Source organism: Chlamydotis macqueenii, chromosome 3 (genome assembly GCF_036417535.1).
Source record: "Chlamydotis macqueenii isolate bChlMac1 chromosome 3, bChlMac1.mat, whole genome shotgun sequence".
In the NCBI taxonomy this organism is placed as follows: Eukaryota; Metazoa; Chordata; class Aves; order Otidiformes; family Otididae; genus Chlamydotis; species Chlamydotis macqueenii.
In genome coordinates, this window is record NC_141558.1 from 49541408 (window position 1) to 49565300 (window position 23893).

Sequence of the window (23893 nt, forward strand, 5' to 3'; positions counted from 1 at the left end):
CTGCAAGTAATTTAGGATGTCTCCACTATGTTTTCTAAAAGGAAAATAGTCTTTAAAAATTGAGCTATTATACTAATTCTTTTTTCTTTGGGGCAGACCTATTACTTATTTGACATTGTGTTTGTATCTATCTTGTTTGTCCCTGAGATGACATAATAGAAAGGGAAATTCAGTGGTAGTTGAACGAAATAGGGACACATTCTCTTAAGTGGCTCAGTGAAGATCAATTCTTTGTCTGAAAAGACAGAGTGTCTTTCAAGTGCTAAGTTATGGGTAAGGAAGAAATAACTTGTTTTAAAACAAAACAAAACCTGCAAAAACATATTCCCTACCATTCAACCAATTAAGGACAATACAGAAAACTAATTCTGATATTCTTTTCACAACATAAAAGGTCAGGATAGTATAATTAAATAGGAATAAATGGATTAATGAGAAATGCAAATGTTAATTGGCATATGGAAAAACTGATTTCTATGAGAGGGAATGATAAAGCAAAATACTCATTTTTCTCATTTGGGCAAAAAGCTAAAACCAATTCCTGTTAGTTGCATTGGCAAAAATACTAGGATGTTATTTATGCCTCCTTTCAAAGTCTACACAGCAATGTCTCGTTATTAAAATCAGTAACTATGGTTTAGAGTTAGAACTCTTGTTTCCTGATCACTAAATGCTTACGGTGGAAGAATCATGGTAGCAGAGGGCTTATGTTCCAAAGCGGTGCTTGCTAAGCATTGTGTAACTGAACGTTGTCTGAGAAAATCAGTCACAGTCTCTCTCACTGGCTCCAGCTCCACATCTGACTTCTGCTCTGCCTTGGGATTCATGCACCACCTTGTACCTCACTGCTGGCTCGGGGTCTGCTGCATCATCCTTCTTGCCCTGATTCTCAGGATCACCGTTAGTTCCTCTTAACTTTCCCGGGAGCCGCCGTCCTTCTTTTTGAGATGAAGCAGCCAAGTTTGGCTGTGCCCTGATAAACTTGGTCTAGAGCCCCTTAGGTATCTTTGCACCCTGCTCCCCAGTGCTCTTGCCAAGAGACCTGAAGGAGAGCTCATGAGGCCACAGTTCTGAATAATTTAGAAAAATTATAACTGCCAGTCAGTTTATAAGCAACCCATTAGTTGATAGAACAGAGGGTTGTGCAGCTGTCCAGGGGGACCTTGACAGACTGGAGAAATGGTTTGACAGGAACCTCATGCAGTTTAACAAAGGCAAGTACAAAGTCCTGTATCTGAGGAGGAAGAATCCCAGGCACCAGTATATACTGGGAGCCATCCAGCTGTGAGGCAGCTTTGTGGAAAAAGGGAATCCTGATCGACAGCATGTCCATAGAACGGATCAGGTTGAAAGGGACCTCAAAAGATCATCTGTTGTGGAAAAGGAAGCCTAGATGGGGCTATTTAGCACCCTGTTCATTTGCATCTTGAAAACCTCCACCAAACCTGGAGTGCTGGGTCCAGTTCTGGGCTCCCCAGTGCAATAGAGATATGGAGCAGGTGGACAGAGTTATAAGCTACTATGATGATGAAGGGAGTCCCTCATATGAGGAGAGGCTGCGGGCTGGGACTGTTTAGCCTGGAAAAGAGAAGGCTCAGAAGCGGTCTTACCAATGTATATAAATACCTGAAAGAGGAGGGTGTATTGTGACACCCTCATTGGTTGTGTGACAAGAGCTCTTCCTTCTCCCCCATGGCAGGCACTTGAAAGAGGAAAAAATAGTTATTTACCTGTGACTGTTCTTTTTAGAGACTTTTTGGTTGTATATACTTTCACAACACATCCTTGCACCTTTTCCCTTTGTAGTCCTTATAGGATTTGGGAATCTTTGGTTGAAAGGAAAATACACAACTGCTTAAATAGCCAAATGATCCTTATCAGTAGAAGGCATGCCATCCTGGGTACTACTAGTGTTAAAAATAAACCCAGATTACAGTGTAGATGTAGTCACACTCTGAATATATGTGTCAGTAACATCTCAGCAGTCTTTCTAAATAGCGTATCTGTTTCAGGATTATCCACAATCAGGGGACTGAGCTCTGATCTAGTCTGAAAGAACACCTTTGTGCCTAGTAGTCCTTTTGATACATCTGGCTTGCCTGAACAGGCCCCCAGGGTCTGCTTAGCATTGCTCTAAATCTATTCTTCTTACTACTTAGTGAAATGCCTTGATTTTTGGGTGTAGATACATCATGTCTGGCTTTCCAATGCACACGACATATGTTTGTAAAGTCAGATGTTCAGTGCTTGTATTTATGTATAAACAGTCTGCATCTTTTACTTGTTGCAGTGCCTAGGCTGTTTTAGAGCCTTGTGAAAAGTTAGAAATTGCTCTCGTAGATGTTTGAAGACCTGAAAACATCAATATATCAAGGATCCAAAATAAAATTTGTAAAAATGTGACTCACGTTTTTGGGGTTTAAATTAACTAGAAGAAAGGAAGTTTGTGGGGGCTGAAGCGGGTGGAATGAAGGAAAATACATTGGGGAGAAATTGAGTGACTATTGGAGGAAAATGGAAAAAAAAATAAGAAGGAGGGAATGCATCAGGGTGTAAAACAGAAACTGAAGGAGAACTGCAGGCAGGACACCCCAACACCACCTTCTCTTTGCTAGGGGCATCTGAGAAGCTTTCTGGTTACTGTTAGAAGACACTGAGCAAGGTGAACTTTCAGTGTGACCTATTATGACTTTTGTATATTTTTGTTACATAAATGGCTAGTGTACTTCTAGATTAAGTATGACTGGTTTTGTTTACCTTATCAAAATAAAGACAAAAAAAATAGAAGGGTTCTAAGGACAAACAAGGAAACTATCCAGGGCTTAGATTTGCTTACGAGGAAGGAATTAAGAAGATGAGAATTGTGGTTCTATAGATACAGAAAATGCTCTGCAGATTCAGATGTGTAGAAATTGTATGCTTGTAATTACAGTTTTCTGACTTAATAAAAAAGTCTTAATTAAAAGAAATAAAAGGAAATTGAGAGGCAATAAACTCAAAAGACATAGAAATTTATCTTAAAATAAACTGAATCTCACCCCCCAACTAAATATTACTTTACTTTAGAAAATGCTACTGTAAGTTAGCAATGATGCTGACGTTTTATCAAGAGCACATGGATGATAAGAGATCTTTCACATGGCAGCAACACAGACTAAAGCTTCTTATCAGAAAGGAACTTCTGAAGAGGTTTTTCTGTCAGTGTTTGTACTTATCAGTTTTATGTCTTCTGATACACTGAAAAGAGGTAGTTGAAGACAAGCTTTTGGACTAACTAGATCATATTCTGTGTAGTATTTTTATAAAATGTATGTAAATGTATATTCTGTGAATTTTAGTATTATTTTAGTTTATACAGGTGGTGCTTTCAGAAGGTAGTGTGCTGTGTGTTTTTTCCAGGTATCTTCCAAGTTACTTTTTCTGGTTAAAAAGTTGCTGATGCTTGAGATTTACTAGTATTTGGAAAGTTTTGGGTGGAGCTGATTGAGTGAAAATTATGTTTTGTTAGTTAGTCTCCATAAACTCCTTGGATGTTAAGCCTAATATTCCTTCTATTTCTGTCAATGGAAACCAGTTTGGTGGTTCTGATGTCTTCAACCATCCCCCCACCCCAAAGAAGTTGCCTTAAGCAGTCATGTACAATTCGCCAACAGAAGCTACTTATAAATACAAACTGAAGGGTGCTCTGCAGAATCTTGTCATCTTCTGGATCATAAAGTTGATAGTTCATTTTCATTTCCTTGTTTAAAAATGAAAAATAAATTTATTTCCAAACACCAGCTAGTGTCTACTGTGTATGGCTTCCTCACGTTTACTCAGGGTGTGCTATGCACTATCTGCTTTTGAGTAGCTCTCTGTGTTTGTGAGACTGCGTTCAGATTCCAGTTTACGTGAGATGGTCCAAGTTCCTTTCTCTACTTCGAGAGAGAGTCCATAGATTCAGTTCACATGGGCACGAGAGAAGAGGCTCATAATCTCTGGAGGAGCAAAGTCATGTGAGATCTTGGCACTTGCAGGAGCAGATAGTATGGGGCTTATGGCCTTTTCCATATCCACTGCCCTTATCTTTTGCTCATTCCCCATTATTCTTTCTCTTCTCCTTGAAAACTAACTCTTATATTCTTTATTGCATTATCTCAGTTACTGTGTTTCTCTATTCTTGTCCTGCTTCCATATTTTCTAGGTTTGCCTCTTAAAGAAGTTTTAACAGTATGTAGATGTTACAAGAGCCTTACCATGAGGAGAGGAGAGGGTAGTGTCTGGAGAGAATGCCTTCAAGTTTGACAATTCAGAAAAGATGATAATATTCTTTCTAGTTAAGCTTTGCTACCTCACTGATCAAATGTGCTTCTTAGAGCCAATTCTGTAGAGAACTATTAACTTGCTAGTATTGTGCTATGTGTCCCTCTTAACTGGTAATTAAATAATTTATGGAGCACCAGGGCTACATCTGTACTAATAATTAGTAAAAATTAAACAAAGGAGTTAGTCTCTGGCTTGGTGGCCGACTGCTTTGTTTTGGTTATGTTAATACAGTAAAAGTACTCTTAATCACCTGCCTACCACACACAAGATATTGGCTGAGAGTGTCCTTACCTCTGCTTGTCTGTGCCCAGGCATTTGTCAAGGAAAGTACTACCTTTCTTGGACCAAAAATGTTGCAGAGACCATGCTAAGGGTGTAACTGTATGGAAAGATGTGCCCCAAAATTCAAGCCCACTGCCAGATTCTGTTTTAGAAGTAAAGAGGTAGCCAGGTGCTCAGATGTTTAAGGCTCTGCAGTATAAGGAAAGAGCCCAAGCGCTGTTCCCCTGTTTGGATTTTACACTCAGGTTTGTGACTCAGACTATGGTGTTGTGTGCAGCTTCTTTGGAGAGAACTAGCCCAATTCTTTGCCTCTGGGATGCAGTTCTTAGAAATGTAGTTTTCCCTGGAATACCACTGAAGATGAGAGTTTTCAGACTTAGCATTAACAAGAGGTTCATGGCAAGAACAAGCAAGTAAACATCTGAACATGTAGAGTTTCTGCATAAATGCTGCTTTCACTTAATTATGTATTCTTTCAGGGAAAAAATACTGAACACACTACTGCAGTGCTGGCTCACCTTCCTTTTGGAAGCCCTCATAGTCTGCATACATTAAAAAAAGCAGTTTTCTTCATAGGGACTACTATGATCTCCTTTATATGAAAAGGATAGAGATGATCCAGTTGCCAAGTTCTTTTTCCGCTGTAAATCATCAGAGCCTCTGTCAGTTGGTTTCTTGATGAGTCCCTTATCAGATGATCACATTTGTGCCAATTGACTTTGTTTCTAAGGCAACCACTCTCTCGACAAGCCAGTTCCCTTCAATAGGAGGTAACTTATTTTTTAGAGTAGGTTGATTACATTTTAACTGCATAGTTCTTAACACTATATTGCTGCTTAAGTTTCAGCCCTACGTGAAAGTGAAAAGATAACAAAGCAGCAAAAGTCTCTAACTAAAATGGAGTTGGCAGCATGGTAAAAACACATAAAGGGATTTTATAATCTTTCACAAAATGCATATATTGTGCATATTCCCTAAAGATAAGCCTTCCTACGAGTCATTCTCATTTATGTATGTGTTCAGTGTATTCTTTTTCTGAAAATACTGGGAGTTCTATTTGAGCTGTTTAACTTATGGGGATGTTTCCCAGAAGTACAGATTGTTCCGTGAATACCAGCAGTACAGCAATCCGCTTTCCTGTTTGCATAGGTCTCTAAACTGGTTGATACTGATGTTTAAGAAATCATACGTTGCAACCAAACTTTTTTTTTTTTTTTTTGACACAGTTCAGACTTTGACATGGTCTTACCCTTCACGTTACATATGTGGTGTTTCCATGTGATAAGTGTTCAAGTTACCACATCCTTTGCTTCAGTGTCTTTTCTATTCAACTGCTTTTGTTTCCTACAGAAGTTGTAGGATTGTCTTTGTTGAGGTTTCTTGGATTAATCCTGTGGATTTACATTTTAGGGGAAGAGGCACGGACAGGATATAGTTACAAAACTCTTTTTCTGAGGAAAGCAAACTCAACCATCCATATTCATATAGGCGGATAGTATCATCATGCCTACACATAATTCTGAAGATACTGATTTCTGAATATGGCTGGATTAGTGTTAGGTGACTGAAGTTCTTATTCTCTTGCTTATCCAGTGTCCTTTCAGGTTATAGTCTTGATTTTAGGGATAGCTGAATCTCGTAGAATCATTTCTTAAATTTTTAACATTTGTAGGACAAAGTATTCACATAAATGTTAACCAGATTTTTATTTCTATTAATACACTGAACTGTATTTAATGTGTGCTGTAGAAACTCTCTTTCTTACTGATGTCAGTTTATTTTAGAGTAAAGATGCAAGCACTTGTCTATTTTTTTGTTTGTTTTTTTTTTGTTTGTTTGTTTGGTTGGTTTTTTTTAAGCATTGCTTCTCCAGAGGAGTAGGAGTTGCCGTATATGAGCTGATACAATTTCAAGATAGTTTGTGTAAGCATTTGGATTTTGGAGCACTTAAATGCTCATGCTGTAAAAAGAAAACATTATTCACTATTAGCCATAATGAAGCAAGTGTTCCTCTGTAACATGATTGCTTGGGAAATTTTTGACTGACCACAGTGAGCTATCCAGTCCCTTTTGTAGGGAAGTGATCTTAAAAGAGCTTTCTCTTTTATTCTGTCTCCATCTGTTGATAGGATGACTTACATCTTCTGTCTGGACTGGCAGACAGGATTTAGGCGCCAATCCAGCAAACCACTTAAACAACAGTTCAGCCTTAAGCCTCATAGCAACTAAATTATCAGGTTAAAAAAATTGGAATAACATTGCTAACATGCTGCTGTTATCTTTAGAAGGAAATTTAGGAGATTAGGTGGTACTGGTTCATGAACTATAAATGCAATAAGTGTTAAATTAAACATACACTGAGAATAGAAAACATAGATTAAGACCTTTGTCTTTAGTACAGAATTTAAAGGAGGAAAGATTCTTGTTTAATAGCAAAGAGAGTCTATATCTTGTATATTTCTTTTAGATCAGTGCTGCTTGAGTGTGTAGCTAGGCAAACAATAAATTTATCACACGTTGTAGTTTCCTCTGGCCGAAGAAAGACTACCATACAATCAGCAGGAATTCTGACGTTATTCACTGTTGCTTTACAAAGAAATGACAACACGTGTGTTTCTTGTACTAACAGAACTAGTGACCTCTACACAGTTAGCAATAATTCACTGGCAGACCTGGAAATACTAATATTTATGTTGAAGGTTACTGAAGTGTTTGTTTCTTTGAAAATTCTTCTCATTAAATCTTTTAAAAGTATTAATTCTATCAGAAGAAATCACTATCCTTGTGAATGGATGAACTTATGGTTTTTGGCTAGTTTATATTCAGTTAATTAAACTGATGATAAAACAAAAATTGGATCTTTCTGAGTTTAGTTTGGTTCAATTTTATTGTACAAGTGGAAATGTTTTAGATTTTGTGTTCCGTAATGGTGACCTCTTGTGGTGTAAATATGTCAGTGTTTCTGAAGGAGCTTTCTGTAATACATACTGGAGAAAGTTGTATTTATATGTCATTTTTAATGAGCAGATAGCCTACTAACTTAGTAAAATAACTTACTACCTTTCCAATTAGTTGTTAATATGCAGATCTTGTACTGAATGCGTGTGAAGAAAGGAGTATTTTGAGCACTGTATTCTAATATACAATTATTTGTGTGTTTCTATACTGTATCTTTTAGTGACCAGATGAAAAAGCCTGGCACAAGTTCATCGTGGCCAAGGACTACAGACTGGAAAAGAAGAGTAACAGGTACTTCATAAGGCATTTCAATCTCCAGTCAAAAAAAGTGAAATACAGTCAAACAGAAATAATCTAATTTGGGGAATTTGAAGATCTTTTTCTTCTTTTTTCACTGAATAATATTTTTTGTTTTCTAGATGTATTAGATTTTTTTTACTGTTGTTGGTAAAGAGAAGTAATCTTCAAGAGATCTTCACTCTAAAAATCTGTTGATATTTTCTCTTGTTTTTCCCATATGTAGGCTTAAGAATTTGCCAATTCATTAACACCTTGTTTGCCCATCACTTTTTATAAGCTGGCATAGTTGCACAGAAACTAATAAAGTTATGCCAAGCTATATTAGCTGAAGATACAGATTCTGGATTGCCCTGTAGGGATGTATTTTTCTAATTTTACCTGAAAGATTTTAATTAATTTTTCCTCATAGCTGGCACATTTCATACATGACAAGTGCATGCTTGAGAGTCTGATATGGAAACCTGAAGTTCCTACTCTGCTATTATTGTGCTTTATTAGTATTTTTCTAGAACTAAGAAGTTGCATTATTCTGGATCATTCCAGCGAAAGCTGTAATGTGCTCTGCTTTCATTTCCTTCAGAGGAGTTGAGAGAATTTACCATGTCATGGGAGTTAGTATTCTATGGGGCTGTATTTTCTGTTTATAAGCTTTTATTTGTGCTACTGAAAAAATCATTTGTGTTACTAGGATGGTTTCTTTTTATATCCACTTTTAAAACATGTAGCTTCCTTAGTTTGTGCATACTTTATCTTTAATCCCAGAATAAGCAGTGGGATAGCAGTAGGAATTCTCAATCATTTCTTCTCTATCGTGGGGTCCAGGGGGGAGTGTTCACTTAGAGATTATTTCTGTTTTCTGGTGTGATTTATGTTTATACTTTCACATTTTAAAGAGGAGGTATACTGTTTTAATATTGATATATTTGTAGCTGCTCAGTATTCCATGAAAAGGCTAAATGTGATAAGTCAGGCAGTACACAGCTTTTGAAAGCTCAGTGTTGCTAAGGCTCTTGTATTTACATGCTAAAAACAGCAACCAATAAATGTAGACTGATTAGGGATATTTTTTGACCAGAATGCAAAGCTGTGGTTAAGACCTATGAAAAACTGAGACAACGAACTTTGACTTGCTGAATTCCTTTGCTTGAGTATTTTTGCTGTTGAGTTGTGTTTCACTCAATGACAAGGTTCAGTACAGCTTCTGTAATATTTTACATACAACTAGTGCCATAACTTTTCATCAGCTCCTTAAAAATCTCCCAGGACAGAGACATGCAAGTTTACAATTTATTAATGTTGCTTTTCTTTATAGTAACGTTTTTCCTGTTTGTTCCTATTGCTAGGATTAATATTGTTTAGTAAAAGCTGATTATCTTCTTTTTCCCCCTAGTTACAAGAGATATTTGTTTAAAAAATATTGCATTAAAAAATTATGGCATTATGACTTTTAGGTTCTTACATTTTTCTGATGAATGTGAGACAACTGCAGCAGAGTGGCACAAAAACCAGTTCTTTTTGTTCTTACCTAAAAATTGGATGGCTTTGTAATTTTTTTTCCTAGTAAGAAGTTTGGTCATATCTGCAAAAGCATATATGAACTATTCTATTTCTTGCTTAATAAAGTTAAGCATGTGTGTAGTTAGAAAGTCAGGTCCATCTTTTAGTTTGAGAGGTAGCTACAAATTGGAAAGAGAAGAAATAATAGAGTCAATATGTGGGTTTTGTGGCAGGAAGGAACAGCGCACGCTATTCTAGTGTTCTCATTTCAACTGCGCTCTTACATTATCCATAGCAGAACTTTCATTTCATTGCGAATGCTTTGCTATTAATTAAACTACTCATCAATCTAAATAAGACTATTAACTCATTTGATCTAGAACATAAAAAAGGTCTACAAAGTAAGTAATATTACATAATAACATGTACTTATACTAATATGTATATATGCACACACTAACAATATATAGTTATTGTAAAAACACACTTGCCAGTCTATTACTTAAGAAACAGCAGCATTTTTGTATAATCTGTTGAAACAGATATAATTGATAGATTCATTCTGTGTAAAATATAGGTAGACAGTTAAAAGTTAATACAGATAAACAAAAAGCATCTGCTTTTTTTTTTTTTTTAAAGAGCAAGCTTTTAAAATAGTCAGGAAGTTTTTAATTGTTTCATTGTTCCAAGTAATGCTCAGTAGACAGTAATTTTTTGAAGTTCTTGAGATACTGTTCTCATTATTAAAATATCTAAATATCAGTGTTATCATGTAGTACAGTATTTTTTGTGTTTGATAATGATTATGTTAAGAATTTACATTGTTATTTAAATGCAAGAGCTAGTAATGAAACTAGGAGACACTTTCTGACAAATCTGTCACTTAAAAATGTATATATTCTTAATGGCTTTCTTAATTTTATATAGTGGAGTTGTGTGACTTTTATTTCCTTATTTAAAAAAAAAAAATCAACAAAGCAAACCTCATCTTTATAATAACAACTTTGATTGCCTGCAAGATAAGGAGCTTAACCTAATCTTGAACTCCAAAAATAGGCCTACGTACACCTTGTAAGCAATTGTTAGCTCCTTTAAAACACAAGTTGCACAGAAGCTTTGGCTCTCCAGCTGTAGTAGGCCAATGGTCAAGACTAGAATTCTTTTACTTCTTGTAGTGCCAGGTGAATGTGAAAAGTATGTTCAGCAAGTCGGAATAATTCCCAGTGATACTACAGTAGTAGTAGTAGGAATCACTACTAGTGATTCCTAGTGATACAAGGTCAATTCTGGAATCCATTTTGTAATAAACCATGTTTCACCAAATTGTCGAATCTGAAAACAGATTCACACTTCCAGTCTTGTTTCCAGAAGAATTTTAGACCACGAATTTTTCAGTCTACCAAGTTCTAACTTGATGTCTCCTGGTAGACTTTTTTTGTCTTTTCTTTTTGAAGCAAAGTATAAAAAAAAAAAAGCTGAAATGTTTTTTGAAAATGTGTGTTTGTGAAATGGACAAGGTTTCTGATGATGAACAGTAGCTCTTTCTCAGTCACTGTGGAGGAAATTGGTTGAGGTTAACAAGAAAACTGGGAGTTGGTTGCCTTTAAGATTTCTGATATTTTTATTGGAGGTAGAACATCTTTCAGATATCTGTAGTTTCCTATTCATTTCCCAAGATGCTGTGTGAGAAATTGTTTAACATAACAGAGGATAAGAGGGAAGCATGCATTTTACAAAAATTCAGGTGAGAAGTTCTCCAAATTAATTGCATGAAGTGGTTAGAATTGCTAACAGGATGGGATGACTAACAAGACTATTTTTCTCTAACTGACAAAGGAGTCAGTTACCATGCTTAATATAATATTGTGCATATACACTAGATATGGTTGTAGAATCCTGGAGGATTGTCTGTAGTATGGATATTTTTTAACACAGAATAAGCTTTCACATGGACACAGAGCTGAAAAATAGTAGGACATGTTGATGTAAAAGTAGTCATTAATTTCCAGTTCAGTGATCAAATGAAACATTAATGTCAGCAAACAAAAACAGATCTTGCTTTACAGTACAGCTTTACATATCAAAACATTTATCTATCTAGTTTTTCTTGAAACTTTTGTTTTTGAGAAAATGTAAATAGAAACAAAAGCTTGAATAAGTAGAACAACCCGGAATATAGCAAAATGTATTTGTAGTTAGTTATTTGTGTAGAAGTCGAAACCTTCACTGAATATGTGCTTTTGTTTTTAATGTATTTTGAAGGCTTAGAGGATGAAACAAGAACACATGAAGCAGAAGAGGAAGAAATCTTTTGGCGTATGAAGATTCTACCAATTCTGCCTGAACTGGAAAAAGGTGGGTAACACGGTTCTTGAAAGGGTTTTTCTGTACCATTCCCTGCAGGAAACATGGGACTTTTTTGCATTTACTACAAAAGAATAATAGTATTTGGACTATGTAGCCTTTTATGCTTTCATATGTTCAGTGACTTTGCAGTGTCTCTAGGTGGCCCAGGGCGGTTGGACCAGATGACCTCCAGAGGTCCCTTCCACTCTCAGCCATTCTGTGGTTCTGTAAAAAAAAAATACTGGTTTAGAGAAGATCTTGTCTGATTAAATTACCTTATCTTAGACAGCTCTGCTAGCTTAGCAATCAGTGATGAGGTAATAATTTTAAGAATGAAGTACTGCACAGATTCACTGTTTTAAGCATAGACTGTATTGAAGGTCTCAATTAATTTTAGAAAACTAAGGAAATTTTAATGAAAATTTCCATTTGTTCCTAAAGTGTTAGGTATCTCAGAAAGTATGTAATGACCCAGAATACTGAAGCAAAATTGAGTAAATTAAGTATGGTTTCAAGGACTGAACTCTGAAATACATTTTAACATTGCATTCAAAAGATTGTTTCGGTAACTTCTGTAGACATTATATTTATTTGAATGGTGGGAATATAGAAAGTAGATTGGTTTTTACAAGTGGCTAAGAGTGAGTGTCGAATTAGGCGACTGTTCTGTTTTACAGGATCTCTTCAGTGTTCATTATAGCATGGTAGAGATTAGAAATTTTTTTTTGCGTAATTTTGCAGATGTTGATGAGTATGAAACACCTGTACAGTACTGAGTGATTCCCAAAACATATAATTATTTTTAAAAGACAGGATTCTCATTCCCACGTCTGTCACTGATGTGTGGAAAAACAGTGATCAGGAAATTTGAAAACAGCTATGCAGCTTCACATTTTCCTTCCTTAATGCTGAGATTGTAGAATATGAGCCACTGAGTTAAAGTTTTGCATAGTGAGATGTTCTTTATAGGTAAGCAAAATATTATTTAGAGCTAAGATCTAATAATGTCTTTCCCTTGTCATGAATGTAACTAAGGAAAATCAATTTTCATGCCCCTGTTCTGCAGTCTTTACTTGATTTGGTTAGTGTGTTGGGTTGTTTTTGTTTTTAAACTTCATTATGGCTTAGTTTTTCTAATAATAGATGAAATTATCTAATGATACTTTCTCACCAATTGATTGAATGTAGTACTACAGAAACCTTGAAGTTGAGTTTTGCTGCTTCTTGAATATTCACACAGATTGTAACTGAATTGCACCATTGCCTCCTGCAGCTGCATGTTATATTGCTTCATTTAGACTGTTTACTGCAAAATTGCAGTTTTTCCTATAAAAATGAATATTAGAATTCCATAATTTTAATGTTTTGAGTGGGTCTGTTGGGAATTCAGTATTTTTCAGTTTTGTGTGCAGTCACATACTTCATATCTTTCAGCTAATTCCTTGCACGTATATTGAGAATGCATTTAGTTTTTTTATATATTAATAGAAAATACTTTTTCTTCCCCTTTCTGCCTCACAAATATTTGCATAAAACTTTCAATTCAAAAACGAATCTGAAGTTTAATCTGGAACTTAATTATTGTCTAAAATATTATGAATATCATGTGCTTGATTGTTATGTGACAAAAGCAAATAGAACACAAAAGTCTGTTTTTCTAGAGGAGCAAATACTGAATTTTGTTACATTCCAGTATTCAAGGGTGCATAAGCTTCAAAACTACCCCATGGGATGAGTGATGAATTATTTTTATTGTTGTCGTTAATTTTGATAAAAATGGAGACCTTTTGGTTCCTTGCCACTCTTGTTTCACTGCTTATTGGAGCAGAGAGTTTAGAATCATGGTAAATTTTGTTAAATTTTCTGTCATGATGGGAGTAGAAATGGAGTAGTCATTGTTGTTCCTTGAGTATGATGATCCAAACTGAGAGCTTCCAGGCACTACTCAGCATGAGGTGAGTCCTTAAATCTATCTACAGGTTTGAGGGCTTAAGATATCATAGTTTTTGTCGTAATTTCCTGTCAATATATATTTCATCACAAGTGTTTTGCCTCCTTGAATATGACTGTTTCAGCTGTGAAGTACATCCTGAGTACATGCAGAGTTTATACAGACAGTTCAGGTGCATTTATACACTGCTTTATTAGTGTCACCTTATAGACAAAAGCAAATGTAAGAAAAGGAAAAAAGAAAAAACCCACCCTGAATTTTAAAAATAGACAAAACTTTTCCTTTGCCCTCTAAACTAAACCTGTACATGGTTCCGTTGTGTTGAGATGCAGATTTTGTAATAGTTGAATGTAGGTTTTGTTTTTGTATTTTTTAAGTGGTGCCTGAGGGACTCAGGATAGGAGGTAGATGACTTTTTTTTTTTTTTTTTTTTGTCAATAGGCAAACAGTCCACTCAAATATATCTTGCAGCTCTGCTATGCATTAGAGAGTTCTAAGGAGTTTTTACGTTCACTTGTTCTCAATCCTAGCAAGTTTTCATATATTAGGTTATGTGTATGGGCAGAAAAATACTCCATACCTGTCTCTTTTTTTGCATGTAATGTTTGGTGGAGCTCTTTAAAGAGTATATTTGGTTTCACAGTTTCCTGGTAGGCATTTGGTCAATCTGATTATTAAACATTAAAGGTGAGTTTCTCTTTAGCTTCAGGAATTATTTTGGCTCTGTGATTGCTTGGCTTGAGTCTCTTCTTGAAAGAGCAGCATAAAACTGTTTCTGAGGATCACGTTGTCATTTTAAAGAGATTTATTGGGTGCCTTACTTTTGTTGTTGTGCAACCCATTCTTTATTTTGTTCTCCTGTGTCTTTCTCCATTGAGGTCCTCTGGAAAAGGTTACACTGATAATTATTTTTTATTCTCTCTCTTCCTATGCCCTTCAAGTAGAAGACAATATAGAAAATCTTTGTCTGGCTTGCACCAAGCTCTATCAAGCCTTGAATGAAGGAAATATGCTTGGAAAAAGATTTACAAGAAGAAGCGTGCTTCTGAAGACATTATATAAGCTTGTAGACATTGATTCAGATCTACTTTGCTTGAAGCTGGCAAAGATTATTCTGGCTGTAAGTGTTTTAAAATGCTGTTTTGTAGAATGTGAAGCTCAAAATCGTGAATTGCAACTTACATTTAATTTTTAATGTCATACTTTTAAACTGTATTTAAACTAACCCTTTCTAAGCACAATTTCTTGCCATATGGATATTGGTTTCCCATTTATCGAGATTGGCACTTGTTGGAGCCTATCTTTGCCGAGAAATTACCTCTGGGGGAGGAAAGAGGGACACAAAACAGGATAACTGGTGTATGGTGGCAGGAATATTGCTTAGGCATGGAAAAGAGACAGTGTCCTAAGCTGGGATACACATGCAGGGATTTAAACAACACAATAACTTAAACAATTACGCATAGAAGTGAAGTTTAGTTTTTGAACAATATCTTGACCTTATTAAACACCTTTATCTGAAAATACCAAAACAGTTTGTTTTGTTTTGTTTTGGTTTTTTTTGGAAAGTGAGTAAGTGTAATTACCTCTTCCTCTAGTATTTCTGGTTAAAACTCTCAATTAAGTTGGTGCTTTTGAACCTATTAGTTCAGCTTCCACGAAGTATGTATGGACAGTCACTGGTGACAGGATACCAGCATTGTGTTGTAGACATTTTAGTAATTAGTGTGTGTGCTGGGGGGGCTTTTCCTTTAAGGTAACATATGTTATTTTAATCAGAAGATATAATTATATATATTTAGGTACTACCTAGATGTTAAGTGGTGCTTTTTCTTTAAAAAAAAAAAAAAAAAACAAAAAACACCCAAAAACCCAAACAGTTCTGTTACAGACATTTTTCCGTGGAATCTTTTTTAAAACTCATGAACAAAAGAAGAAATTGCCCTTGAAATGCAGAGGAGAGGAAGGGATTTCTCATTGTATTTTTAACACTTTTACTTCAGTTTTATAATCTCTCAATAACTATTGTACATCATAAGATCTTTGTTTTCTGATATTTGAGAATAACTTTCATTGTGACATGTGCTGTTGTACTGGAGTTCTCCCTGTTTTGGCATCTATGGCCATACCAGTGAATCATGTGCAGAATTTCTTTGTAAAAGTAAGTTAGAGAAGAAAATGTGCAAATTATTTATATACTGCCTGCAGAAAATATATTAAAAGTTTATATATCATCTGTTATTTTAAAGTCAGTCAGCACAGTTTGCTAAATAGAGCTTAAAATAACTAGGTTTCAGAGTCCTTTCATTCTGCAAACTTTTCAGTTTGTTTCAGTGTATTGTCAGGGTTTCAGCTGGAATTTAATAGTTCTGTGAGAATACAAGTTTGTCATGATGTCTAAACTTTTAAAATGTTATGGTGCATTTTTGTATGTAGATTTTAGGTGTCATTTTTATGTATGTCTTTTACTTTCTTTGTAGATGAAAGTGGATGGAAAAAATCTTCTTGGTGTTTGCAAGCTTGCATTTAAAATCTGCAGGAATGAAAAAAATGATTACATCGTTCAAAATGATAGATTATTGGGTATGTATTCTGTTTTTGCATAGAAGTTAGATGTTGAAAATCAGTGGGTACATTGATGAATTTTCAGGAAACATTCTCAGAGTTAACCTTGTCACACACTAAACATTGCCTGCTAGGTCAAACTAATGGTCCACCTAGTCCAGTATTCTGTGTCTAACGATGATGATAGGGAATGCTATTTCTGAGAAGCGTGGAAGCCTACGTGTTTTCTGTGACCCATTTCCCCTGTGCTTCCCTGGCATCCAGAATGGTTACATTCTATTAGAGAGATCAGATGATGCATCCCTGCCTTTTTAGTCTCTGTTTATAGATTTTTTTGTTCATTAATTTGCTTAATTCCCATTTGAACTTTTTGATTCTGTCTACCTCTACAGTATCGTAGAACAATAAGTTCCAGAAGTTCTGTCTGCTGTTTTAAACCTGTCTACTTTTCATCATGCCTCTGCTTGTAGTTTTGCAGGATTTATAAGAGTTTCTACAATCAGCTTACCCTCCACCTTCATGATTTTCTAAATCACAGTCATATCACGTATCTCTGCCTTCTCTTCAGGCTGAGGCATCTCAGCCTTCTAGCTCTCTTTGAAAGGATATTGTGTCATTCTCTCGGTTGTTTTAGTAGCCCTTCTCTGTACCTTCTTCAACTCCAGTAGATCCTTCTTGAGATACACAGAACAAAACTGTATATAGAAGTCAAAATGTGTCTGCACCGAATTTTATAGAAGCAAAATAATGCTGTCTATGTTCTTGGCCATCATCAGGAAGGATACTGAGAACAACTCTTGGCATTTTTTAACTGCTGCTGCACATTGAGCAAAGTTTTGGAGAATTGTCAGCTATGGCTCTAAGATCTCTTTTGTAATTGTAACTGTTTGTTAGTTACACCATGCAATAGGAGAAATATGAAGAAAATGACAATGTATGAATGATACTCAGTATCAATTGATGGTCTTAAAACTTCATTATCTTTTATTAATGTAGACCTTGATCTTGCAAGCATTTATTACATGTGCGTAAGTTAAAACATGTGTGTATCTGCTTAAATAAATGAGAGTATTCATGTTAAAGTTTAGTATGTGAGTGTTGTCAGAAATAAAGACCAGATAAGCCTTTCCAGCAGTAAGTTTAGCAGGAAAGGACTCAGAGAAAAGAGAACAGCTCAGATTGCTCAACTTGAGTGGATACTGAAAACTAGTTTTTAGAGATTAGTATCATACAAAAATCTGGACAAGCTGAGTGGCTATGTGTAACCATTTGGTTTTTTTGCTCTTATTTCCATCTTCACTTACTTTTCTTTCACTTGCTTTTCTTTCCCTGTATTTTAAATACTCATGAAGGAAAGAAAGTTTTTGGTAGGCTTTTGTTTGTTTGTTTGTTTATTCAGTCTTTATGTTTTGGACCCACCTTATCCAGGCCAAAGGCATAAACCTGGGCCGTCATCATAATCACTCAGATCCCTTTTGCAACCACTGGGTTATAGATTTAATTTCTCTTTCTTCCTCTGGCCCTGTGAACTGTATATGTGCAGTGTAGCAGCCCAACTAGAAGAAATAAATTAACGGTTGATCCCATAATAGACAGCTACTGTTCAAGACCCTGTTTGATACTAAGCAGAGCAGGGACCTGAAACTGATTTTTCACATTGCCGTAACCCAAGCGATTTAGCTGATCACCAGGCAATGGGTGAGAGTGAGAGTTTGGGCAAGAGCTGGGGGTGTGTGTACTTCATCCATAAACACCCATATACTTGGACAGAGTTTCAGCTTGAGATGAGACAGAAAAAACTTTAGAAATCTCTTAAGTTTAATAAGATGGGAAAATGTTTTTATTCAACTGGGTGGAATCCAGGAAGCAGAAGCAAATATCAATTTCAATCAGTTACTAGAAATGCAGAAGTATAAAATTGGTTAGGATTACTTATTTATTTAGGATACACCTACCAAATTCAGAATGTCTCAATTTGACTGTGAAAGATACATTAAGCTTGTGCTAACAACTGTTAGTTTTAACACTTCAGATAATGACAGTGGTAGCACAAAGCAAAAGCGCTACAGTAACTTTACCTCTATGAAAAGTCTAAAACTGTTGCAAACAGACTTCAAATGTGAAATTGGGATTAGACGCCTCTGCTTTTTAGTGCTCCATTTGAGATACTTTTAAGATATTTGATTATTAAAGAAGTAGTGGGAATAAACCTCTTAAGAATGTCACATGTTTAGTACACAAAATTCCAGTACAGAATCACTTTTGCAAATCTTGATTTAGGATTTCAATCATTACTGCTATATATTTACAACTAGTGCTGGTTTTTGAAGACAGGGAGAACAAGAGTCAGGCCTATTCTCTTATTGATCAAAAATTGTTTCTTGGTTTCAATCCAAATACTCAGTTTTTTCTAGCCTACTTGTTAGAAATGTATTCTAAAGAGTTCAGTCTGGGGTTTTTTTTCCCCCGTTGTTAATCTCTTCAGTGACTGGACTGTATCAAATATAAATGTTAATATTAGGCTTTCTGAATAATGATTTTCCTTTTAGATTGTTTGTTGGAGGTCCTGAGAACTGAAGATCTACAAAAAAACAATGAAGCTTTCTTATATTGCATGGGAGCTATAAAATTCATGTCTGGAAATGCGGTACTTCTTAATGAAATGGTCAACAAAGGAGCGATTGAAATGTTGCTGCAATTAATGAAGCAGATTAATAATATAAAAGAAAATGACACATATTTCTCCAACTTGGGCCACCTATTAGTCCAGGTTAGCATTTACTTTTATTTCTAAAAGTACACACTTCAAGGGCAAATTAAAAAATTTAGTTAGAGGAGATAAGCTAACCCCACGTGCTACTGACAGAGTTGTACCTATACTTGAATAGACTTATTTTTAAGAAGTTTACGTGTAGTTATTCAGGACAATAAATACAAACCGGTTTTGCAATATTCTAAGAGATTACAAAAATCTTTTTATTACAAGAAAAATGAATTTTAAAAAATGCACAGGAAAACATAGCTATATTTCTTTGACAAAGTGTTTCTGAACAACTATAATTTAAGGAAAAAGTAGTTGTAAAGCTTTTTGAAGGCAACAGACTCAAAACTATCTTTTCATATAGGAGGTACTGTGATGAGTGATGGCTATGAAAATTAATCTTTTCCCCTAAAACCGTAGTGTTTTAGAAAAAAAAACAAATGGCTATGTAGCTAAATCTTAAGTTAAACATAGGTTGTGGGTTTTTTGTTTGTTAAGGATTTGCCAGATAGATTCCTGGCATTTGTCTTAGAAATCATTGATGTAAAGATTAGTGAATGTATAACTGTAAGCTTTTGGGACTTCATAGGAAAATGAAACAAATGTTTGCTGGCTACTGTTGGCATTAATCACATAACACATATAATAGGAATCTTGTTGAGTAGAAAGAGATGGAAATTTATGTTAAGTAGATATAAAAATAAATTTTTGCCAGTTGGGGCATTTAAAAATAACAAATGATGTCCAAGTAATAAAACTAATGAATCAGATTATTTTCAGCTGTTTGACTAGCTGTCTGAGCTTCCCCACAACTTTGCGGAAATGTGTTCTCTTCAGTTATTTGTATGTGGATAAATTTAGGGGTTTTTTTAAATCAAGAGTTTAATATGCAAATATGTAGAAGGAAAATGTTACAATTTACACTTTTTTTTTTTCCATTATTGCCTCTGCTGTTTCAGTATGATTGGAAGGGTAGCAAAACTGTTCTGTACAGTTTGAATAGACTGGCTATTTCTAAGAAGGGCTCAAGAATTTTGTGGAAAAGACAATACTAAGTGTTTCTTATTGAGGTTGCTGTTTCATTTGTCTATATTCTCTTTTATTGTAGTACAGATACTTAATTTTTCTTCCTATTTTGTGAGAAAAGTAGTGATTCCTGCTGCTATGGAATTCCTGTGCGACTTTCTTATATCAGTTTCTCCAAAAAAATCTACATTAATGTGCACCATTTTTTTTCATGTGAGTTAATTGTTCAGTCACCATACAGAAATATAGGAATATTTCTGTTTTCAGGGATATAGTATTGAAGAAAGTTTTGTCGGTGATTCATGTCTTCAGAATAAAGGAAGTTTTTGTGGCATGCTTAAACTTGTAGCAAAAGATTAAATTACATACAGTAATAATGAATAAATACAAGTCTTCAGGAAAAGAGAGCAAATTATATTGGAGGAGAAAACCACCTTATATAGTCACAGTGGTCTCTGAGGGAGGCTCTGTCATCTTTAAATCCAGATAACTGAAATACCTGAGATCACTGGGACCAGCTCTTCATTCTTTAATCGTATAATTGCACAATCACCAGATGGCAGTGTTATACATGATCTTGCCAGGTCCTTTTTGTGGGAATAAAGTCCTCTGATTTCTTAATTGTTACATAAAGGATTTTATACAGAAGTCCGAGAATACAAGAAAAAAAATGTTTGTAATAATAATTATTTTTCCTTAATAGAGGATATGAAACAAAGATAATCTTTGACTCATTTTATGTTGCTTCACCTAATAGTCTCATCAGATTTATGTGAGATATGGTAATGCTTATTCAAAGCCAAGGCTTTTGAAGTGTCACTGACAAGACTTAACAAGTACTCTACGTTCCTTAATTGAAAAGCACTTAAATGTCTTCTACTTTAAAAATAGCATTTGTGTGCTGTTAAATTTTCTGTTTGGGTGAATTTGATCTTTCACATGGCAACATAAGGATTAGGGCTGGTGAGGATTGCTAGAGCCAATTGTTAGGCATTTCTCCCTGAATCATGTAGTCTGCTTGAAGCAATCATAGAATCATAGAATGGTTAGAGTTGGAAGGGACCTTCAAAGGTCATCTAGTCCAACCCCCCTGCAAGGAGCAGGGACATCCCTGACTAGATCAGGTTGTTCAGAGCCTCATCCAGCCTGGCCTTCAACGTTTCCAGGGATGGGGCTTCCACCACCTCTCAGGGCAACCTGTGCCAGTGTTCTACAATCCTCATTGTAAAAAATTTTTTCCTAATATCCAAGTATCTGTTGAATTCATCTGCTGTCTGGGTAGTGTCTATTACTTTTTAATATGTACTATTCAAATTTCACTTGCATACTAGCTGTTCTTTGGTGGATATATATTTTTATGAACTTCTGAATTTCATTGTACATTGCACATTTAAGGGTATATATTTTGCATTGCTTTTCCTTTCCAACCTGTCTCTGTGTGAGGATGTCTCTTGATAGAATTTACTGCTGGAGGATTTTGAACCGTCTATCTGTCTTGGGCAGCGAAAAATTTTAGTCTCTTTTTGGAGACCCCCACACCATTATATTGATAAACATTTTTTTTTTTTTTTTAATCTTCTAATATGTAAGTCTCTTTGCAGTGAAAGCCCTGGTCTGCCTTTGAACAACACTTGTAATATGTGGTTATCCTTTATTTTCTTTATTGTGAAGTTTAGCTAGGGCTTAACAAATATCATCATCCTAGGCTGGCTGTGAGCCTCTTGTATGTGAGCACTGAATGGAGTCTTCTGTGTCTATTCCATCTGGCAGGACTTTTTCCACCAAAACTTTTGAATAGTAAAGTATTTGATCAGAATATTTTTATTTTAAAATATTTCTCCAGTGTTGTGTTGATTTTTGAATGCATATCTGGAAATGTATTTTTATGCAGTTGTTTAGTTAAAATAACAAAGGACTTTAGGTGTCTTCTTAAAAAAAGAGGTAAAAGCAAACGGCTTCCACAGGTTCAGTTTCTGTTTATTCTGAGTATAGTATGCATTTCATATTTAGTGCTGATTTAGTTAAATCCATTCACGTATCACATATTTTTTTTCCCTCTATACCTTGCTTCTCCATTTTTACATTGTTCCTTCTCCTCTTGTTCCATTGCGGAACATCTTGAACTGCATTTTCATACTTCATTCATGTAGTAACTGAAGACATGTACAAATTTGTCAAATTTGTTGAAGTAGGACAGCAAATTTGACAGCTGCTGGAGAATGGATAGAGTAGTGCACAGAATCTGATGAGCAAAAACTCCTCAAACACAACAACTTAGCCTGTTGTTTGTCAGATTTTTCCTTTAAAAGTAGCAATTATGTATCACTGGACAAGCCATCCAATTGAGTGATAAAATACTTAATTTCTAGAGGTTTTTGTGATTACAAACAATTTGAACAGATAATCTTCGTGCCTTATCAAACTACATTTAAAACTAAATTGAAGTGAAATACCTTGCTCTTAGAATAAGGAAAATTTGAAAAATTTCCATATGCATATTAGATTAAAAGACTTGACATTAATTTTATAGTAAGTTCTGGTTTAGATCCACAGTTAACTTACGTGTCATTGCCTGTTGACCTTGGCATTTGAATACCCTTATCTTGGAAGAGAACCAGAGCATTTCAAAATATGCAATAACTGATTCATTTTGCATATCTACAAGTGATGGATATTTTATGCTTAAAACTCCTTGAAATAGAACAGTATCTTCCGAAAATATTTTGGTTTCTTTAAAGTAAACTTGAGGACTTAAGCTTTTCATTTTTATACTGTTCAAATAGTGGATTTCTCTTGATCTTGATTAACTTTTAAATTTTTTAAATCAAAATAAATTTTATTGTCTTTTAAAATAAATTAATCTTCATTTTCAACTTATAGTTATTCTCAAAAATATATTATATATCAGTATCAATTTGCAAGACTTGTAATTTTGCAAAAATTACTTGTAAAACTTGTAAATGTGCAAAATCAGACATTATGCAAAAAATCACTTTATCCACAACATTTCACCTAATTTCCAGTTGATATATGGTTGTATGCATGCATGCGAGACTTAAAAACATATGCAAGGTAATGTTTCCCTCAAAGAAGGAGGTTACATGCAGGCAAAGACCAGTATCAATATTTCATTTTCAAACAATTATTTCAATATACACAATTTTGTTACTTATACGTTTCCTGTTATAATTTATTGGTAGGTACATACCAGCAGAGTGTTAACAGGGCATTCAGATTGCCTTAGACATTGTAAATGGGATCTGAGTTTTATTAAATTTTCAAATTAGTGTGGATTCTGTTGTAAACGGCTGTGGTTAATAAATCTTTAAATATCCTATATGCAGCTGACAGCTACTTTGCGAAACTTGGCTGACTTACCTCCGGCAAGATGCCAGCTCATGTGCAGTGGTGCGGTCTCTGAGCTCTCTGTGGTGCTAGAGCAGCGTATGAATGATAAGGACGTATGCACCTATATTGTCAGGATATTCAGGTACGTGTAGAACGCAGTGGTATTTCTGCAGGCAGTCAAGTCAGTGTTGCTACTTCAAATGAGCTCAAAGAGGGCAGGATCAAGCACTAAAATTGGAAGACTTACTTTGAATTGGTTTTTTTAAGGCTCTGTGTAGTTTTAAATGATTTTGTATTATAATTGTGTCTTTATTAATAGCGATAGAATTGTTTAATTGTAGCCATGCAAACTTGGACTCATTGTCTCTGTAAGAAATATTTTGTTATATTGTGTCGTCCTTTGATCCCACGGATTCTGATTGAGATTTTTTAAAGTACCATTTCTTATATTTTAAAGCTGCATAAATTATTAAATATTTATTAATCTTATTTTAGGCCATGTTTTAAAAAATGAATGAGAGAAATTACACAAGCTTAAGGTATATCTGGGACTA

The 23893-nt window shown here is 35.0% G+C and overlaps 1 protein-coding gene across 1 annotated transcript in view; it reads left to right on the top strand.

Annotated features, from left to right (window-relative positions):
- The window catches only part of ARMC2 (armadillo repeat containing 2), a 63224-nt gene that overhangs the window by 14434 nt on the left and 24897 nt on the right, over positions 1-23893 (top strand). The window contains exons 7-12 of the mRNA XM_086744181.1: positions 7766-7836; positions 11605-11697; positions 14584-14759; positions 16120-16222; positions 18754-18974; positions 23336-23481. Coding sequence (XP_086600307.1) covers positions 7766-7836; positions 11605-11697; positions 14584-14759; positions 16120-16222; positions 18754-18974; positions 23336-23481 — 810 coding nt within the window. The remainder of the gene's footprint in view (positions 1-7765; positions 7837-11604; positions 11698-14583; positions 14760-16119; positions 16223-18753; positions 18975-23335; positions 23482-23893) is intronic.